The sequence below is a fragment of the Triplophysa dalaica genome, chromosome 13, assembly GCF_015846415.1.
Source record: "Triplophysa dalaica isolate WHDGS20190420 chromosome 13, ASM1584641v1, whole genome shotgun sequence".
Taxonomy (NCBI): domain Eukaryota; kingdom Metazoa; phylum Chordata; class Actinopteri; order Cypriniformes; family Nemacheilidae; genus Triplophysa; species Triplophysa dalaica.
Window position 1 is genome coordinate 18,705,313 of NC_079554.1, and position 20,886 is coordinate 18,726,198.

Consider the following 20,886-nt stretch of genomic DNA (forward strand, 5'->3'; position numbering starts at 1 on the left):
AATACTACATAAACTAAGCACAGGATTTATTGTCATTAAGCATAACTGCATTTCATTTGTGGCTTACATCATACAATAGTGACATAGGCATTATGATCAGCTTAAAAAAATGTATCCCTGAATAAATCACAGCATCTGCAGCAGATGGAGCTTTCAAAATGATAAAAAATGACACTTCTCCACGATTATATTTTCCTTCGCCATGAACAAGATTTAAGAAATATCTGTGACAAGCACTTTAATATGATTAACGATTGAAACCACGTTTTCAGAAATACATCAGATGACTAACCATTCCGATTCAGCGTACGGCAACATCGAACAGCAAGTAACACATGCGCACGATGGGAGATTTTTAAACAAAACTGGCAAATATAATGTACAATTCTGTATTTACAAGAAGAAAATATATCTCATGTTAATAAGCACTGGTTCATCTCCTCTGGCTAAAATGTTCCCAATGCATATCTTTACGATAAAAAAACACAGACGATGTGGTGTTGCACTGTACAAGGACGGACGAGTTTTGTAAGATAAAGAAACGTCACTTACATCACCAAATGGAATGTATTTACTTATTTTGTGCAATAAAAGACAATTTGCCACTACGCATCAACATTCAGAGAAAAACACTACAATGGAAAACTTATAGTTTTAAAATAGGAAAGAATGTGTTTTCATGACACTCAAAACAGCCGGCCTTTAAGAAGAATGATGAAAGCGAGTCTTTGAGGATGTCAAATTTAACAAAGTATGAAATGAACTTTGTAAATAATTGAAAAACAAAACTTCATATGAATTGTTCTCATAGGAAACCATTGTTTCTCACTGGTCCATTTCTGACTGCCAATCATAGGTGGTCTTGATGTTGCATAGCACAGAGTGTAACAGTTGTTTGGTCAATGGGGCAAGAGTGGAGGCAGGTCACGTGCGAGTCTCGAATGTGGTCTGATCACGGCTGTGTCCATGTTGAATTATGACCCCTCTCCCTTCTGTTCCTCTGTGGTCTCTTTAGGTGGATCAGATGAGGATGAGCTCTCTCCTCCCTGTTCTCCATCATCTGTTTGGAGACAATGTTTATAAGCATATTGTGTTTTAATGCAATATATTGTTTAGAAATAGTTTCCATGAAAACTTTTGTTGTTAAAACCTGTATGGTTACTTTAAAGTGTTGTTGCCTGAACCAGCAAGATTATTTCACGGAAGAAAGCAGGTCATATTGCTTTAAAACGATATGGAGGTATTTACACTATTTACATTTCTAGGTGAAAAGTACTTTAAACACACTTTACCAAAACACGAGGAACACAAATACAGTGGTCAAATTGATGACTACCCATTATTCAAATATAAAAAAGACATTTTGCATGCATGTTGTGTTTGGAGTGTAAACTGAAGCTAAGTGAAGAATTTATGTAGGCTTGGCAAAAATGACACACATACGCAAAGCATATGGAGTCAAGCCCAATGAGAATGACTTAATATAAAACAAGTTATATAAACAAGTTAATTTGCCAAAACAAATGATGTTTTTCACGTTTTTATTGTGCATTGCAATTCCAATAGAAGCATGATAACATGACAAAAAAACATAATTTTTGAGATTGTTGAAAGAAATTTATAGTTTTCTGTTTTGGCAAATAAACATTTGATAGAAAAATGTCTTGTCAAAATGTAGTCAATGTATGAGAGATTTTTATTCTTCTATGCATTTTTGTAATATTGGAATAAAAGTTGTGTTACCTTCATTTTTTTCCATACCCCTCATATTTTACTGCTACATAAAGTATAAAAAAACGCAAAATGAAAGGAAGCTCTCAAACCTTGAACCTAAAAATTTATTTTGTACCTTTGTAATGGTCACATAAAAAATGACCACTAGAGGGCAAAATGAGCCGTTCGCCCCTCAGCAGGACCAAGTCACAGTTATTTTGTCAAGGGTAAACAGGGTGCTGCTGACTTTGATCATCATCTGCTTATTGTTTACACGTGTAAATAACGTATGACGTGAAATAGTATACATCATGCTTCTTTCAGAGCCGTTCAGAATCTTCACCATCATCACAGAAGTCTGCCCTACTGTAAGTCCATATATCAATGAAAGTCTTTACATGTATGTTTGTCCATATATCGATGTTCTGTACTGCACGTGAAACATTTACAATGATCATGCGACAGTGTTAAAGCTCATGTCAGAAGTGGACAAGAACATTCAGTTTTACCATCAATTCTCTACCCTTTAAAATGAACTGAGATTGAATTTTTCACATTTGGGTCAAAGGCCCTTTTAATGTTCATAGAAAGCACTTTATAAGTAAAATGACTAATTTATTGTTGCTGTTTTTATGCTTAAACCCTTTTTTGTCTTTGACACATTGACATTTATTATTTTGATGAATTAAACATATGTAAATATTGGTCTGTAAAATCACATGTATACAAGCTTTGACTACCACAGAAACTATACTAAAAGGACTAATATCTGAAAACATCTGGTGACAGTCTAACCTACAGCGATCCTTCTTATGACAGCTCGATCACACAGAAGCACTTAAGAGTTTCAGGTGCCCTTTAAGAGAAATTTTTTCAATCACAGCTGTAAGCCTCAATGTGTTACAGACTAAATGCTCCTACTGTGAAATATCCATGTTTGCACATTTAAAATGTACATTTTAACATCACTCGTGGTAAGGGCTGTTTAACATCTCAGTAATGTCTATGCAAACAGATAGTGTGGGATACAGAGGCTCAGAAAAGTACTTCTAGTCACACTATAAGGTATGAATGTCACTGCATTATATAACAAAATATAAAACAAAGTGGCATCTTCAGACAAGTGATTTTAGAGCTTATTGCAGAACCATCATCATGTTATGCTGTTATTTCAACCGACTGGTTCCAAGGTCATTTTAGGTGGATATATCAGGTCAATTCTTCTTAATGGGATACCCCACCAAATTATAAAATTCTGTCATCATTTTCACCTTCATGCCATTCAAATCTGTACATGACGTTTTTTTCTGTCGAAAACAAAACAATTATCTTTTTTGGGGTGAACAGTCCCTTTGCGTTAATATTTCCTATTTAATACACCAACGTTCAAGCATTTTTAATTGTGTCATACTTTTTGGAGTCACTCTGTAACAAGCCTGTCTGATTGGAATGACCAGCACATGACGTACCTCCTACCGAAAGCTCGGCTAGTTTATTAGGCAGGTCATCGTCTCCACGACCAGCCGTGGAACCTAAAATGTCTGGCAATGCATTCCTCCGGCCAGTCCTGCCCGTGGCTGCAAAGTCAGAGACGACAGGTTCCACATCAGTCATCTCTGGCGGTCTTCATAACATCATCTGCAAAAAAAGGAAGACGGATTAAAACACACTTCTAGATGTCCAGCTATCAATAAACTAGTTTCCATTTTCATAATCTCATATTTTGCATGGTTCACCTACAATAAACATCCTAAAAATCATTTAGTCAACCTCACGTCATTGTAAACTTGCATGATTCTGTACATTAACAGTGATGGCAAACTACAGTATGTAGGCGTGAGATAGCATTACCCTAGGGCTAGGCAATGACCATACGCCGACTGAGTGAGCAAGCAGGATGGAGTGATTGATTTAATCTGTCTCCGTCATAGTCACATCTGCAAAGTGGAGCTTCTAAATCACAACATGTTTTACAAGATTCTGTACCTGCTCGCCACCCACCCACGACATCCGAACTCGCAGAAAAAAAGCCCTTCGGCTTCCTCTAATTCCTCGTTGCACTTTTATGTAAAGTCCCATCAGCTCTGCACCACATTCCTTCCACCACACCTAACGTGATGGATTGATTCGGAGAAATCTGGCCAGCATCCCTACTGAGATATACACTTAGTCAATGTGGATTGCAAATAACATTCATTGTGTTGGCAGCTCAAGAGTTTCCAAACTGCTTGGCATAGCCTTTAAACAGCAGACCCACTTGGCTGGCCTTTATTTCGTGTGTTTGGAGTGACGTTCGTTGAATCAGTCCTGACTGTGCGTGTGTCAGACCTCTGTATGAAACACCATCAGAAAGTGCATGTAAATGTGGTTGCAGATTTGACTGACAAATTGCACAACCAATGGGTCTTTTATGCTTCTAAGCCTCATCAGATAAGATTACAAAATTGTAAAAGTGTAGTTGACAAATACACCATTCATGTATCCTACAAAAAAACTGTTAATATGTTATTTTTATATTATAAATATTTATCATATAAAATGGCATAAGAGAGATTTATCTTAATCTTTGCTGTCAAACGACACATTTACACAGTTAATTGTTAACTACTCAAAAACTGATTTAGCTTTTAGTATTATCTGTAGCAGTTTATATGCAGTCATATATGAAAACCAATGAAGCAATTCTACAATATACTCATAATTATATATATGTATACACACACAAACATACATACAGGAAACAAAAAAAGCATTTATTCCAGAGTAGATTCTAACAAAATCCATACAGCCTACCCGACCGAATCCATTATTATAAATTAGATGGCTCTACTGCAGTTCAATCATTACATTTTTTCAATTTCAATTTCCAACGTGCATCTCTCGCCTCCTTCACAGAATCAAAACATCACTTTTGCTAATGAAATCCATTCAGATGGATTTAAGATGACATATCGTTACACGTTCTGACCAGCAGTGGGCACCTCTCCGATTTTTCCACATTTGTAACACTGTCTTTTGTTTTGCTATTGTTTTTATAGATCTGTTGTGTATTAGTGAATTTGAGTCCAGTGCACTTTAGATTTCCCGTCCATAGCAACTGTTTCCACATTCTTGTTTTCGCTCCCTTAAACACACGATGTTATGATTAATTAATGCTACAGAAATCTGTATCTCTATTTTCAATTTTTTCTCTCCTTGAGTGTGAAGGTCAAAGACAAGAATACTTTTAACATTGACAATGTTACATACTTGACCCCAAATCCCAAAACCTTAAAGGGACAGGTTTGTCATTTATTCACCCTCATGTTGTTCAAAATCTGTATATGATTATATGTGAAACACAAAAAGAAGATATTTTGAAAAATGTCCATACAGTGGAAGTAAATGGGGACCAATGTTGTTGGGGCACCCACATCCTTCAAAATATATTTTTTAGTGTTCTGAAGTAGAAAGAAAGTCATACAGGTTTGAAATGACATGATGAGTAAATGATAAAAGAATTGGGTGAACTATCCCTTTAACCTGTTGTCTAACCACAACACTAATGGTGACTAAACAGATGGTGTTTGATCATAAATACGGCTGCATCTATTTATAGTTTCACCTGTGCCAAAGATGCTCCTGTCCGTCTGCTTTGGTTCCTGGGATCAGACGGCACTCAAATGGATGCACATCTCGATCTCCAACATCTCGAACACAATCTCTTCTACAACGTGGAAGTCAGCTCTGTGCACAAAGCCAAGCGACACACTATCTGAGACCCTACGGCTGGAAATGACATCACCCGCCAGCGGGCCACCAGCACTGATTTATGTTTTATTCCTTGCAGAAGATGCCAGCTGGCAGGTCGAACCGCCCCTGAAAGAAACCACCACAGAATAACATCTCAGCATGCCGTTGATGGGTTTTGGGTGAGATATCGTATGCAAGGGGAGCTGCAGTGTTTTCATTGGTTGCTTGAGCCCTCTTGACTCCATTATGCAACGAAACCTCTGGGTGTTCTGGGAGTCCAAGGCTCCCCGACAACAGAGCAAACGGCAAGATCCAACCCTGGGGCAAAGGAGCTCTGCTTTTTGGCAGTTTTCTCAATTGAGGAAAGGTTTACCACCTGACCCAATGCACGGGTGCCTGGTGACAAAAATGAGCACAGGGGATACCACATATTCTGCAAGGTCGTGTCCTGATCTTGTAGCATACACACCTGTTCCAATCTCAGTAGAGACATTTAACATGTTTGCCAGTCACAGTATGGTTTCTCAAAGAGGTCTGGTCACACAGTCCAAAACATCTCTTGAGTCATGACTCATGTCCCAGAGAAGCAAAACTACCGTTGTTAAAGTAACAATACAGAGTAGTGTAGCACCAAATCCATCCAAATAATTAAGAGACTATTCCAAATTTTCGTTTATTTAGCATTTTTAGATGTATTGCGGCCATTCCAGTTCAGAGTTTGTTACATTTGAACAAAATCAAAGCTCAGGACTGACATAAAATCATCCGACAGCACGACAGACACATGAAAACAATCATAAATAATTTAGAAATTTTCCGAATATATATATATATATAAATATTAGTAATGTATTGCTTTAAAGTGAATATGAACTTGTTTTCTTTGCAGTATTTGAGGTCTGAATCATGTTTCTCCAGTTTCCTTTTCTGCAAATAAATGCAAATAGAAACAACATTTGAATTTGAAATTTGGGAGAAATATTGTTATTAGTTCACAGAATTAAGCAAAAATTAAAATTTGAGCTAAATGCATACCTATAAATAGTAAATTCCAAAAAACTGAAAATGAATTGTCTTTTAAATTTTTGTTCCACCGCTTTATCCATATAACCCTTATAAATATAAATCAAATTGATATAACAGAGGTCTAGTATGACCGGAAATGATGTCATCGTTGCAGGACCAAGCAAAAAAGTGCTTCCATTCAGCATGTAACCCAGGTGTTAAATTCAAACAGAACTATGCTAAATATAAACAGCATTACTGTAAATGTCAGCGCAAACAAGGTTAATCCGGTCTTAATCCATGTACAGCTCAGTAACAAGCTTTAAAAAATAGCAAACACTTCCTAATTTCCTTTCTCTGAGTTTACAACTAATGTTCATCCTTAGTCACTCAATCTGTACTTCAATTCAAGACAATATCATGTTCTTCCATCTCATCGACAACACTACAAAAAGATAAAACGGAACCCTGATATGTTAATGTTAATAAATGTTAACATCCATCCATCCATTTTCTACCGCTTATCCGAACTACCTCGGGTCACGGGGAGCCTGCGCCTATCTCAGGAGTCTTTGGGCATCAAGGCAGGATACACCCTGGATGGAGTGTAAATGTTAACATTCGAAATTAAATTCAATCTCCATGTATGACAAGTCTATTTTTAGGACGCTGAGATGGATATTTACAAACATAAATGTAACAAACTAAAAATAATCTAAAATATTTGTATGCAGATTTTGACTTCGATTTGTACGACTGTTGATTAAAAATAAATTAACCAAACAAAACTCAGTTTAGCAGTGTACTTCACTTAAGAGCGTGCAGATCAAAGCATTTCAAATAATCATCAAGCGCACTCCACATCAAATCAGTATTTAACCTCCTGATTTGCATAATGAAGCACACTTTTCCGCTGTGATTGCTTGTTGAAAGGGAGTTTTTAAAGGGTGACTCAAAAAAAGGCTTATGAATATAAATCAATAAAATTAACATTCAATTGATTTAAGTTTATGACAGGTTTTCAGTTTAAGCACAGAAAAATAATATTGATTTAATATTTTTTGGTGCAAAAAACCCAATTTGGTTATTTTTTTCAAGCCCTGTATTGCTGGACATTGGAGGTGTGTTGTTCATCTGCTTTAAAAATGGAATGCTGTAAGAAACACTTTAAAAGCATTGCTTTTAATGGCTAATTGCAGTGGTCTTGGAAACCGAACGGAATCACAAAGTCAGACTCGGAGAGAGAGAAAGAGATGCCGAGGCGGGCTATGCGCCATTCTCCCAGCTCCTAGCATTTAAAGGTCTTGTCTATTTACTCACTCATCTGTTCAACCTGTCTAATGACGTTAATGGCACACTATCTGCCAATCAATAGAGCCCAGAACAATGTGGCAGATGACCTACGGCTGAATGCGCCACTGCGATAAGCCTATGAGGAAACAATTTGATGGTGCTGAAAGTGTGCCGACACGTTTATTTTTATGCATTTCATCCTTTCTGGGATTCTGTGAGGTCACACAATGGAGGGACACAGCAAGCAATTTATCAACAACAATGACCTAAGGCTGACCATACAGAATGAAGGGACTCCATCACTGGGTTTTGGAAGGATTGTCAATATTTGCATGGGGAGCACGAATGCAACAAGTTTGTTTTTAGGCGAACCACCTGAGAATCCAAAGACAGAATAGCATCCTAATAAAAACACTGTATTTACATCCCATAATCCGAACACAACTGCATTATTTCTGAAGTATCCTGTCACTTTAAACTACTAATGGAAGTTATTAATATACATCACACAGCTTCGAGACAAACGCAATCATCATTTATCATCATTATTGAATCTGCAAAGCATGAACCAGCTGAAAATATATTACATTTGATCTTCTTAACCCACATCCATCTATTGCTCTGACATCTAGCATGGGACCAAGTATAGATTATAAACGGGGGCCATACAGTATGACTGACAGGGCTCTACCCGCAGTAGCAAAATGATATTCAGTAGATATGGGAATATGCTTGCGTCTTGCTAATCATATAAAAAAAACCGGAAAAATACACTAAAATATTACAACGCAAATAACATCAGAGCTTGATAATTGCAAAAATGCTTTGCAAATTATCTTACATTTATAAAGCTTTATAAGGATTTCATTTATGGTACAAATAACTGGAAAAAACTGCTTAAAATATTGTGTAAACCAACTGATAAATTTAAGACAAAACAACAAATGCCAACGACAGGGTTTTTAGGAAATACTGCTTAAACTTTCCATGAAAATCTTAAAATTGTAGTGCATCATTTTTGCAACTTTTAAATTGGGTGCATTTGGTAGCATTTTATTATTTTTACATACCTGATTATCTTAACCGTACACTTCTACCATTCCTTTCTTTTGGTCTCTAGCTGGCAAGACGTAGAAAGGTTGCAAAGCGCAGGGAGTTCGATAAAGTTACCCGGTGTAATTTGTTTGGAAGGCACGGGTGAAACGCAGAGCAGAAAAAGAAGTTTTGGTTTCCAAGAGGATGCTGCCCTGAGGTCTCACAGGACCATAAACCATCATTGCATTGGACATAACCATCAACGACCTAGAACAGCCGAGCTAATAGAACATTGATTCAGGTAACTGTGCCAATCCTGCTGTGGAACAGATAAAACCCAAGCAGCTTCTCAAGCATGGATGCTGACCTCTGAACAAGCTTACTACGTGTCTCAGGACTCAGGACACGTTTATGTTCTCGGGAGGCATATATTGACATATATAAGTGGATGAGGAGCGAGTAGTTTACATTTACATTTACTCATTTGGCAGACGCCTTTATCCAAAGCGACTTACAGTGCACTTATTACAGGGACAATCCCCCTGGAGCAACATGGAGTAAAGTGTCTTGCTCAAGGACACACTGGTGGTGGCTGCTGGGATCGAACCAGCAACCTTTTGATTCACCAGTTCAGTGGAGACCACCATCTCCAGAGTAGTTGATCTGTAACACTATAGTCATTATAGAGACTTCATATTTCTGCCTCAAAACATTTGCCACAGTACATCATACACTAAGCCACTTATAGTCCTGGATGGTATGATGGTATTAACCTTTACTTCCTACGGACAAAATGTCAGATTTCCTTCATCCCACAGAATCACTCAAGTCAAGCTTTGGATCACAAAGGATGCTGGGATATCATGGATCATCGAGAGCTGGAGTGTATCATGTCATGTTAACTAGAATTGTTTTATTTTAAATTAAAACAATATGCTAAGGTAAATGGTCTTGGACTTTTGAACCACACAGCTAGCTTGACTGCTTAATCTTACCCACGTGTCAACAAAGATTAGTTGTCTTCTGTTACCTAGTAACAGCTCACATCATTTAAATATAGCAGAACAGATACCACTGAAATTTTTACACCCGTTCCAAATTTATAATTCGCTTGTACAAATGATTTTATCTTTTAGTTTGCGTCTGTCAAGTTCCACTTAAAAAGGAACTAGAATCAAATGAATATTCCTATGCTGTTCATGTTTGTGATAGTCAGCTAATGTTCATAGACCATTATTCAGTTTTTAAATCAATACAGAGATATGAAATGTATCAAAAATTCTTTAAAGGTGTTAATTTTATCCTAACAACATAAACAGTATATTTACCCCAGTTAAATGAGATAATGTATAGACCGTTTAATCGGATGCACGCACCTGGCCCGAAGTTAACTTCCGGTCTGTGTTTATTTGATCGGTCTGGCTAGTGGCTAATAATATACCTATTTATATTTTAATAAATTTATATTATTATTGTATAAAATTGCAACAAATAAACAATTTGTCTACATTTATTGGGTCTTAATTTAATAAATAAACAATTTGCTGAAATGGTCGTGTAACTTTGTCGAATTTAAGTTTAGCCAAGTAATGGTTCTTCTACTGGTAACCCAAAATAGAACTTGCTAGAGCACACCAAATGCAAACAATCACGTTCCAACCTCTTTACGTGAAAAGTTCGCTCTTTTCTCGTGAATGAGGCGAAATGACAAATACTTCAACCTTTGCGGAAGACTATATGGACACAAGTTCGCTGCAATTGCGCCGCCCGATTCACGTCATCCACGGCGCACATTCGCGCCTTACGCATCTTTGCATCGATTTTGTATGTAATTTACTCGCGCAAAATGCTTTATTTGCGAGTAAACTACATACAAAGTCAATGCAAGGATGCGTATAGACGCGCACTAGTGGCGGGCGTTGCGAATGACGTGAATCAGGCAACTTGATTTCTGCGAACGTGCTTAAATATCGTCTTCCGCAAAGGTTGAAAATATGGGGAACATGATTGTTCGCGTTTGGTGTGAACCCAGCTTTACATGTGGAGTACATTTTAGTCATACCGCCCACCCTTGTTTTAAAGGGTGTTAACTCCGTAAACTCCTCCCCTTTAACTGTCATGTTGTGTTCCCACTGAACACGAATGAACAGTTAAGCGCGATGCAAAGACCCAAAGCTATAAAGTCATTTTTTAGGTCAACTGCCTGTCTGCCTTGTGAACAAGTATAGTCTTTTGGTGTTTTGGGTAAATATTTTATATCTATCGGTATCAATAATGAATACACTACATCTTTAATCAACATTGATCACCATCATCTTCGGTTTGCAATGCATTCTGGGTTTGTATCTCTGTAAACAAATCTCTTTAAGCCAAATTGAGGTAGGTTAGAAGGCAGTATAAAATGACCGTCTTCATTCATCGGCAGCACGCCTGCGATGCCTGAAGTGTTGTCTAATAAAGTATAGACAGCTCACTAAGCTTTAGACCAAAGCTGCGACTTTATCTCCACGTTATTGGAAAGCTAACTGAATTCTTCCATCTGTACACATACCAGGGGAGTGGCCATAAAAATATACATGATTCACACAGTGTGAAAGAATGCGGTATGTAACCGCTGGCTGTTGTGACTAATTAAAATGTTTTCGCACTGAATATTCATAAAAGCCTGCGGTTCAAAACACTCCATTTATTTCTTTAGGAATAACATCAGCACAAATCTTAAGAACACTATTTTTTGAGTATAAGTGATTTATAAGCTTCAGAAGTGTTTGATTCATGGTGTTAATCTGGGCATTGTTCCTCGTGTGTCATTGGCTGAAGTGAAGCTCTAGTTCTCTTTTGTTTGTTTGTTCAGTTTCAGAATTGCAACTCTGGGAATATGGGACATACAAAGAGAGTTATTAAAATGTTTCGGCTTCATCCTGCTGTGAGGGATGCAGAGTTCAATTGAAATATGTTACCCACAATACCCATTTCACCAGAAGGAATAGGATTGTATTGCTGCATGTTCTGTTCTATATTAGACCTAAATTATTAAATAGCTCCAGTTGAGTAAGATGTAGTCTAACATAGTCGGACCTGCACAATGACCGACTGCATGTAGTTTGGAGTCCGCAGTATGCGGGCAACTGTTAATCTTAAAGGTAGGGATGCACCGAATGTTCGGCAACCGAAAATGGCTGAATAAATTTACCGAACATAACGTGTGATATGATCAAGCAGCAACCAGCAGAGAGAGAGAGAGAGAAGCACTTTATAAATCCAGCAAACATGTCGCCAGTGTGTGGAGCATTTTAAAGGGGTTATATGGCACGAATACATGTTTTTCTGTGCCTTTGGTTTGCTAGAAGTTGCCCATGCATGTATTAGACACGAAAAGTTGCAAAACTTAAAGTGTCGGAACAAAAGATGCATTTCATCTAAAAATGAATGCTTACCCAGACCTGCCTGAAATGCCTCGTGTAACCACAACCCCACAACTCTACGTCAATTTGTGTTATGATTTGACGAAGACCGCCCAAATGTATATGAAAAGTAAGGCGGGCGTACCTGTCAGTACATTTGCTTTGGAAACTGATGTACCAAATATGGTAAGAGGCGTTACATTTCCGTCACATGCTTGCGGTATTTGACCAATCACTACGCACAGGTTAACTGACCAATCATACCACACCTCACTTTTCAGAGTGATGAGCTTTGTAAAAAATCTGCGCTTTTAGAGAGGCTGGGCAAGGAGGAAATACAAACATGCACGGTATGTGAAAAATACAGCGTTTTTAACCTTAAATCGTGTATACACATTGCATCACATCTTAAACAAACAATAATATTCGTTTTAGCCGTGTCACATGACACCTTTAAAGTCTCAGAGAAAGACCCAGAACGGAACTTGCCGTGCCGGAGGAGTCCATTTCTGAATGAAATCATCTTTACCGGTCGGTAACTTGTGTACTTCAGAATGGAATTGGCGGTCTGACAGCCCGCTGCTCGCGATATCCTTTGCCATCATACAGTGGTTGTGTGCAAAAAATTCCATGTACTAAACAACTTGTCAAAGTATGTTCTGTGCAATCCGGCCAGGAGTGCACCTTAAAAGAGAATAGTGACTGACAGTCAGCTTCTGTGTGCGGAATTTGGAGAGACGTGAACTGAATGGTTGTCACTCAAAATTGCTTGCATGGATGTTTTCTTCTTTAAATCATTTTGCAATGTAGCCTTTAATAATCCAACAGTTTTCATTTATTCATTTTTATGCTAATAATGTTGAATGACACTTTTTAAGTGAGTGTTTTGTAGTAGGGCTACAGATTCAAGTACAGTTCATTCTTTAAGCAGTCAGTTAACATTATAGGCCTAATATAGGCTATTCAAGAAGGGTGAGGGCTCAATTTTTAGCCTACTTGTTTTGCTCAATTTTATTTTATTTTAAGTTACATTATATTGTATTATATTGAAAAGTAAGACAAAACATAAAAAGCATTTTGACCTTTCCGATTACACAATAGTGAAAAATAATGGCTAAATAAACAGAAGAAATACAAAAAGCCATGTTCGGTGTTCGGTATTCGGACAAGTATTACCCTTTTATTATTATGTCACATCCATTACAATCCATATTCCTTATAAATTGAAAATCTATCATATGTTCTATGAAAAGCCATGCCTTTTGGTTCCTTAAAGAACATTTAACATCTTAAGAACCTTTCTGTTTCACAAAAGGTTTTTTGTGGCAAAAACGTTCTTCAGATTATAAAAAATATAAAAAAGTAAGAAAGAGACGTTTAAAGAACCTTTAGCTGAATGGTTCCTTGTGTGGAACCAAAAAAGGACCTTCTATGGCATCGCTGTGAAGAACCTTTTAAGCACTTTAAGAGTGTAAGCTGATATTTGTCTGATGTCCTGATTCCATCATAGGGGGTTTAGTAAAACATAAACAGCTGGTTTTATATATTGATAATAAATACATTCTCTGAGAATTTATATTTCATGTTTCGACAGATACTATGTGGACCTTGAACACACCAAATTTCTCTGTACGTTGTAATTAAACACCTTTAAAAGGTCTACAAGAGGTCTGATCCAATTCATTTAACTCAACACTCATTCACATGATACAACGCCTTCACGACACATCTGTGTTTGGAGAACAAAGCCAATTAGTGCTGCATTGTAAAGATGTCGCCAGCTATTCCCCTAGTCATCAGAGCTGTTTACTGCATCGAATCACATGTGTGGCCAAAAATAACATGAGCCAAGTCACATTCAATCATGCAGAGAGGATCAGATACATTCTCAGCAGCGGTGATTTGAAGATGAACGGGAGGTTAGTCCAACAAAAAGGTTTCAATCTATTGCCGGCAGCTGAAGAGGAAGAACACATGTGGGATGGAAGAACAAAGCACGGATTACACGCGATTCATCTTCTCATTTTTAAAAGGCAAACCCCTGGTTCCCTGCACTGTGACTCCCCAGAGGACACTTTTCCCATTGGCTGTGTGCCTCCTCAAACAAAGATCTCACTCAATGACGCACCAACAACGTGGGCTGGATGCTGCTGAAATACCAAAGAAGGGCAAAGTTGCATTTATCAGATTCTTTTATCAGCTGTTTTTTGTGAGGCCTTTAAAGAAAAACATAATACTGAGACAGAGTGTTTTTACAATTGTGACATGTCTCATATATACAAATAAAGGTATATGTATGAAAAAAGTACTCAGTACACCTTAGCATTCCCATTCACACTAAAAATGCTGGGTTATTTTAACCCACGGTTGGGCAAAATACAGACAATCCCAAAATCCATATTTGACCCGACCATGGGCTGAAACAACCTAGCATATTGCTGCTGTCCTTCTGAAACATGTATCTCCATATTTCTTAATTTTTATTTAATCTCATAAATCATTATTATTAGTCACCATTTAAGTTTGTTACTGTTTGTTTTTGTGGCAAATATTTAACCAATAGAAAGTATTAAAAAGTGTCAACTTTGACAACTATTTTATCGCTCAAAAAAAATTTTTTTCCATTTCCTGAACAATCATTTCCTGAATTTGGACATATACAAGATTTTGTAAGAACATCTACCATATGTTTTCCCGGTTCCTGATAATGCTCAAGAAACCTCATCAATGATTTTCAACCGCCAACTTAAACAGCAAGAGCCATTTGACGGACATCTCATTGGCTTTCTAAAAACTTTCCGAGTTCAACCAAATTTGGTGACTCCAAAATAAACTATATGTTAAATTAATATAATACAGCAGGAGCAATAAAATGATTGACCCCCTTTTCTTTCAAAACAGATTAACATCTAAGCAACGAGCCCTTCAACAAAATTAAATCAATCCGAGTGCATTTACCTAAAGCTCTATTTAGCCAATCGATATATGCTTAGCTTAACAAATTCTCTCAAGTAGCCAAATGAGTCCAAGTGAGTTTTAATTTTATATCTTATCAGGATAAGAGTTTTTCTGTGTGCCTTACTATTGGCTGAAAACGGTGTGTCTGAGGCTCTGACAAACCTTTTAAAGATTTATGACAGGTTATATAATAAAGGTCACGAAGGGAAAGCATGGAGATAAACTAAAACTGATCAATAACAAGCCCCAATAAGGAAGTGACACCTTCACAACCCCAGCCTGTGATTTAAAGCTCTAAAACTGCACCGATAGAGGTGAAATATAAGCAGATGACTCCCAAGATACACAATTATAAGTGCAACAGCCACTAAATCCTAAACTTAGATAGCAATACAGCAGTTAAAAACCCAAACACAGCCCATAATCTAAAAAGCTTTGGCGCCGTCTTGTTGGCTCATCTGTGACGTTCGTCTGTGCTTCCATGCTTCATCTGATCTACAGACACCATCACAACCTTCAAGAAATAGCTGAAGATGTCTTCTGCAAACAATTTACTGAACCACTCCCATAAACAGAACCACTTCTTAATAAACTATTAAAGACACTTTAATGCGTTATTCCATTAGTTCCTCCAAACATTTGAATCTCAGCATTGCTTTTGTCTGAACATTGTTGACTTTTACATAATAAATGGCTTGTGATGATTCTCATTTGAACAAAAGCACCTGCTTAATGAGTTAATGTAACGGTAATGATAGGGTTCACAAACTCAACAGGCGTAAATGTCGTCACATTTTTGTAGAGACCTTTTTCATAGCTGAAAAGCAAAATCAAATTAGTCAAATGCAAACATGCAAAAGCTGCGGGATGTGAAGAACTTTGTATATGCCAGACGTTCCGATTTGACCTTCCGTGTTTTTTGCCAAAACTAAATCTCAAATGCAGGACAATCCTTTCTTACGGCACATTGATCTGACTTTTACTACACTTCTCCTTACACGAATCCACACAATGTAGGTTTACAGCACACATATCGTACAATGCATGAAGATCACAATCATAAATAATTCACGTCTGTGAGGGCTCCAGTGTAAGATCAATAGCCAGACATTATGAATGCGACCCCTTTTCAGTACAGCCAAAGGTTTTATGCGAGTTGTAAAGCTCCACAACATATCACAATCTGTTTTATTTATCTGACAAATGGTACAGACGGCTAAGTGCAGACAATAAAAAGAGACTGCTGTTCTAGTGCAAGATGTTTTGTCAGGTAGCAGAGAACAGAAGCAAGCAAGCCGGGATACCTCTTTCCCTGGATTGATGCCGTTTATTTTTAGCTCTGACGATGACTGTCTCAAATCCGCATATTTAAGATGACAGATAACAGCAGGACTGTGTGGACGTTATAACCCTTTGCTTTTAGACTTTACACAAGCATTGCTAAAGTACAGATTAATCCTTATCTCCGGGACAATGTGTGGTCTTTAAGACCTCACCCTGAAGAGGAACACCATCATGAACCACATACGGCGAGATGCACAATAGCCCACATGTCATTAGCGAAAAGTGTCGGTGCAAACAACCTCTGATCCATCAACGCCACCTCCAGTATTCTCATCCCGTTGGTTGAACCAACAATTCCATGTTGGGGAATCTGCAAAGCACACTTTATTATTGCGAAGTTTTACCATTACCTCACAAAACAATTATATTACAATACCAGAAGGGACTATAAACTATAAATATACGAAAAAAATGCTGCAATGCATTTTGCTCTTTTATGAACATCATGCGTTATACCTCTCAATACTGCAGCACTGTGTAGGCAATAGTTGAAAATGGGATTCTTATTCTTCCAATTTTTTCATCATTCTTTCATCATTTACTCACACTTATCTCCTTCCAAAATTGCATGACCTTTCTTCCTCTGCAGAATCCAAGAGAAGACATTTTGAAGAATTTTGGAAAACAGACAACATTGGCCACCATTGACTTCCATTGTATGGACACAAAACCACAGAGACAATTCACGAAATATCTTTGTTTGTGTTCTTCAAAAGAAAAAGGCATATACAGGTTTTGGATTACGAGTTGGATGAGCATGACAGAATTCTGAATTGTTTTTGTCACTGTTTGTGACAGTTCACAGGAAGAAATTAATGGAGAGTTGAGCTCTCTTGAAATGTTGCCAGTGAAACACTAGAACAGAAGCTGTCATGGGTTTCACTATAGCCTTGATGATACTCTAAGGGGCTGAACAGAATGAATATCAGCTGTTTTGAGAGAGAGAGCGAGAAAGAGAGAGAGCGATGACACAGTTCCTCAAGGCTAAGTTTTGATCTGTTGCATATCGTATTATCTTCTGAAGCACCTGATTAGAAAAAACTACAAAGGAGTTTTGGTTATACTCTACATATATAGGACATATATATATGAATTGGACCTACCATTGATCAGTAGTTTTGTTATATTTTCACTTTTGACTTTTTCATTTATATAACACCATGTAGAATCATTGTATAATGACAAGGTGATAGCATACCACCTGCTCAACGCACCACCAAATAACAAAATAAATCGACCTGACACTGATTTGAGCGGAAATTATTTTATAACACGAGAATAAAAAGATCACGAAGTACTACAAGAGGCATTAAACTAGTGCAGTAAAAGTGTTTGATTGCCAGAGACAACGGTTAAAATATTGTGTGGTTTAGTTGTTATTATATAAAAGACTGTTTGACAGCGCAATACAGCAAATTACCAATTAGAACTAAGTAATCCAGAGAGCCATGTTAAGAATCTTTTGGCAGTGTCTGAAATGACTGAAAACTGTTCATAAAAAACTAAACACAAGCTCCCTTTGACTGGTATTGCATCATTGCTCAGTTTTGCCTCACAAGAGTTCTTAAACTCGTGTCATTTCAAACCTGTATGACTTTCTTTCTTTCTTCTGCAGAACACAAAAGAAGATATTTTGAAAAACGCGGTAACAGAAAAGCGTTGGTCCCCATTGACTTCTATTGTATGGAAACAAAACCAATGCAAGTCAATGGGGACCAACGCTTTAAACTATAAATATACGAAAAAATGCTGCAATGCATTTTGCTTTTTATTAGCATCATGCGTTATATCTCTCAATAGCTATACTGCAGCACTGTGTAGGCAACAGTTTAAAAGGGATTCTTATTCTTCCCATTTTTTCATCATTCTTTCATCATTTACTTGAAATACACTTTACACTTATCTCCTTCCAAAACTGCATGAGCTTTCTTCCTCTGCAGAATCCAAGAGCAGATATTTTGAAGAATTTTGAAGAAAGACCAACAATTTGGTTACCAACATGTTTCAAAATATCTTCTTTTGTGTTCTGCAGAAAAAAGAATATCACACAGGTTTAAAATGACAACAGGGTGAGCAAATGACAGAATTTTCATTTTAAAGGAGAACGATTCCTTTACTATTCAAAATCAATGCATTTGATATAAAAACAATGCAAAATGCTATTAACATACTCACTATCACAACAACACAAGCTAAATAGTAAAGGATCTAAATAATCCAAAACAACAGCATTCTGTAAAGACAATAGCTTTGCACACATATTTACACATATAGCCTAAAAAATAAAATAAGTCTGGGCATCAAATCTGCTTCTCTATTCTAATTGCTGCTTGTGACACAAGCGTGAAAGACAGAAGCGAGTGCGAACCCAGCACTAGTGCTAATGGAGAAAATAAACTGAGCCAAACGATAAGAGCACAATGAACTTGGTGAGCAGACATTGCTGCAAAGTCTCTGTTATCATCAACAAGGCCAATTAAAAATAGATTCTCCATGGGTGGCACCCAGCAGGAGATGCCCTTACCGACACACAACAGACAAACATTGTTTTGTGGTCGAGGAACATTCTGCCGTTTAGATTGACGGGTCAGCTTCTAAATCATGAGGTCCGATGGCTGTAAATGAAAATATCTGCCTGTTTTCCATCCCATTTGACTTCAGATTAATTCATACACAAGGACGTCTTTGTTGGATAGGTTTCATGCAAAAGAGTTAACCCACCCTTATAACATTCGAAAACCTTATGAATTTCTATCTTCTGTCAAACAAAAAGAAAGTTTTTATAGCTAATATCCAAATTCCACCTTTTTCATTCAATGAACATAAACGATGACCACGACTGGCACAGAAATTGATGAAAATGTTCAATTCTGTGTGAACTATTCTTTGAAATCTTTTTCTGAGGGTACTTTTGCAATGCAGTTAACATTATATCAATGACCGGGCTGATAATAAAATAACAGGCTTTGGAAACCACATCCTGCCCTCTGTCAATAAATCTCACGAGGGTCATAAAGCTTTTCTGAGGAAAGATTGGCCCTATCAATGCGTAATTTCATGTGTGATTTAACCTCGCTGGAGACCCCTCTATTATCACACAGCATAAACACGCCAGCCTTTTATTACCAGCAACCCCTATCAAATATACAAAAATAGCATCTTCAGTAATGATGGGCAAAGAAGCCTTACACCAGAACAAAATGTTGGAGTTATAATGGAAAGGACAATGTGTCCACTTGCATAAATGCCTCTTTTGGGAGATGGAAACATAATGAATGCTGCATCTCATAGGCAACTTTTAACATTTTAACTTACGTTAAAATCAGTGTTAGATTTTTTTTCATGTAACAACAGCAAACGACTGTAAATGTCTTTCTTTTTGTTAATGATATTTGCATATCTTGAAAGCATATAGACTGTGGTTGTGAAATTAAAAAGGAAGTTAATGAATGCGTTACAAAATGGCCTTGATAAAAGTCTAATTTTAACTTTTTTCAATAAACATGTGATGCACTAAATAATATGCAACAATAACTCAATACACAATACAATTGCATATAGCTAAAATGCAAGAATTTACAACTATGCAGATTTGATCAAATTAAGCATAAAAAAATCATAGGGAGCACTGTATAATACGATTTATATCATATAAATGTAAACTGTAATAATCAACAGATAAACATGAAACTGCATCAGTTATTATTAAATGATCAATTTATATGCAAATGTCTTTCGGAATCCATCCCAATTCAAGGTCAGACAGATACACCAAAAATAAATTATGAACTCAAATAAATGCAATTTAAACCTTATAGTAGTAGAGTAAAGACTTGTTCTGGCATAACCCGTCCAAGAAACGACTGTCCTTCTTTTATGACACTCTTTAATCAAGGTGAATTTATATAAACATTCATTTTTCAAAATACAGTCTGCTTAGTGAATTGGACAGATATGTATTGCATGACCATTTTCTACATGAACTGCAAATAACGCTCGAATGAGAACAATAGATTTTCCATATGAAAACAGAGATCGTTTAAGTGCCAACCAAAACACGTGTATTTACCCGTTTCCCTTATTGTCACGGTGTTGCGTTTCATTCACATAGACGCGTATCATTTAATGTACAGATGTAACGCATCCGTGCGCATCTGGATACAGCAGGGCACAACTTCAAAGCGCATATATGCTCTCCACAAACAGAGCGCGCCTGACTGCTTTGTAACCTCTCACCGCATCCCTATCGCGCGTCTGCCACTGTACTCACTCCGAATCCGAGTTATCCAGGAGTCCACTCCGAATCAGTACCAACAAAGGCTATCCGCGAAGGGAACTCCGCTTATTAAGACCATCTTCGTCGTGACTCTCCTTCGCTCTGACACTGTCCACCGCGAGCGAG

At 37.2% G+C, this 20,886-nt stretch overlaps 1 protein-coding gene across 2 annotated transcripts; it reads right to left on the reverse strand.

Moving 5' to 3' along the window:
* Positions 1-11: 11 nt before the first annotated feature.
* Positions 12-20,886, reverse strand: pkib (protein kinase (cAMP-dependent, catalytic) inhibitor beta). 2 transcript variants are annotated; one of them, XM_056764726.1, is made up of 3 exons: positions 20,755-20,886; positions 3,183-3,351; positions 12-1,060 (listed from the first exon to the last, which is right to left on the reverse strand). In XM_056764726.1, the coding sequence occupies exons 2-3, from the start codon at positions 3,325-3,327 to the stop codon at positions 975-977; spliced, it is 231 nt and encodes a 76-aa protein (XP_056620704.1). In that variant the 5' UTR covers positions 3,328-3,351; positions 20,755-20,886; the 3' UTR covers positions 12-974. The 2 variants fall into 2 exon arrangements, with proteins under 2 accessions (XP_056620704.1, XP_056620703.1); XM_056764725.1 differs by lacking the exon at positions 20,755-20,886 and adding an exon at positions 5,318-5,557.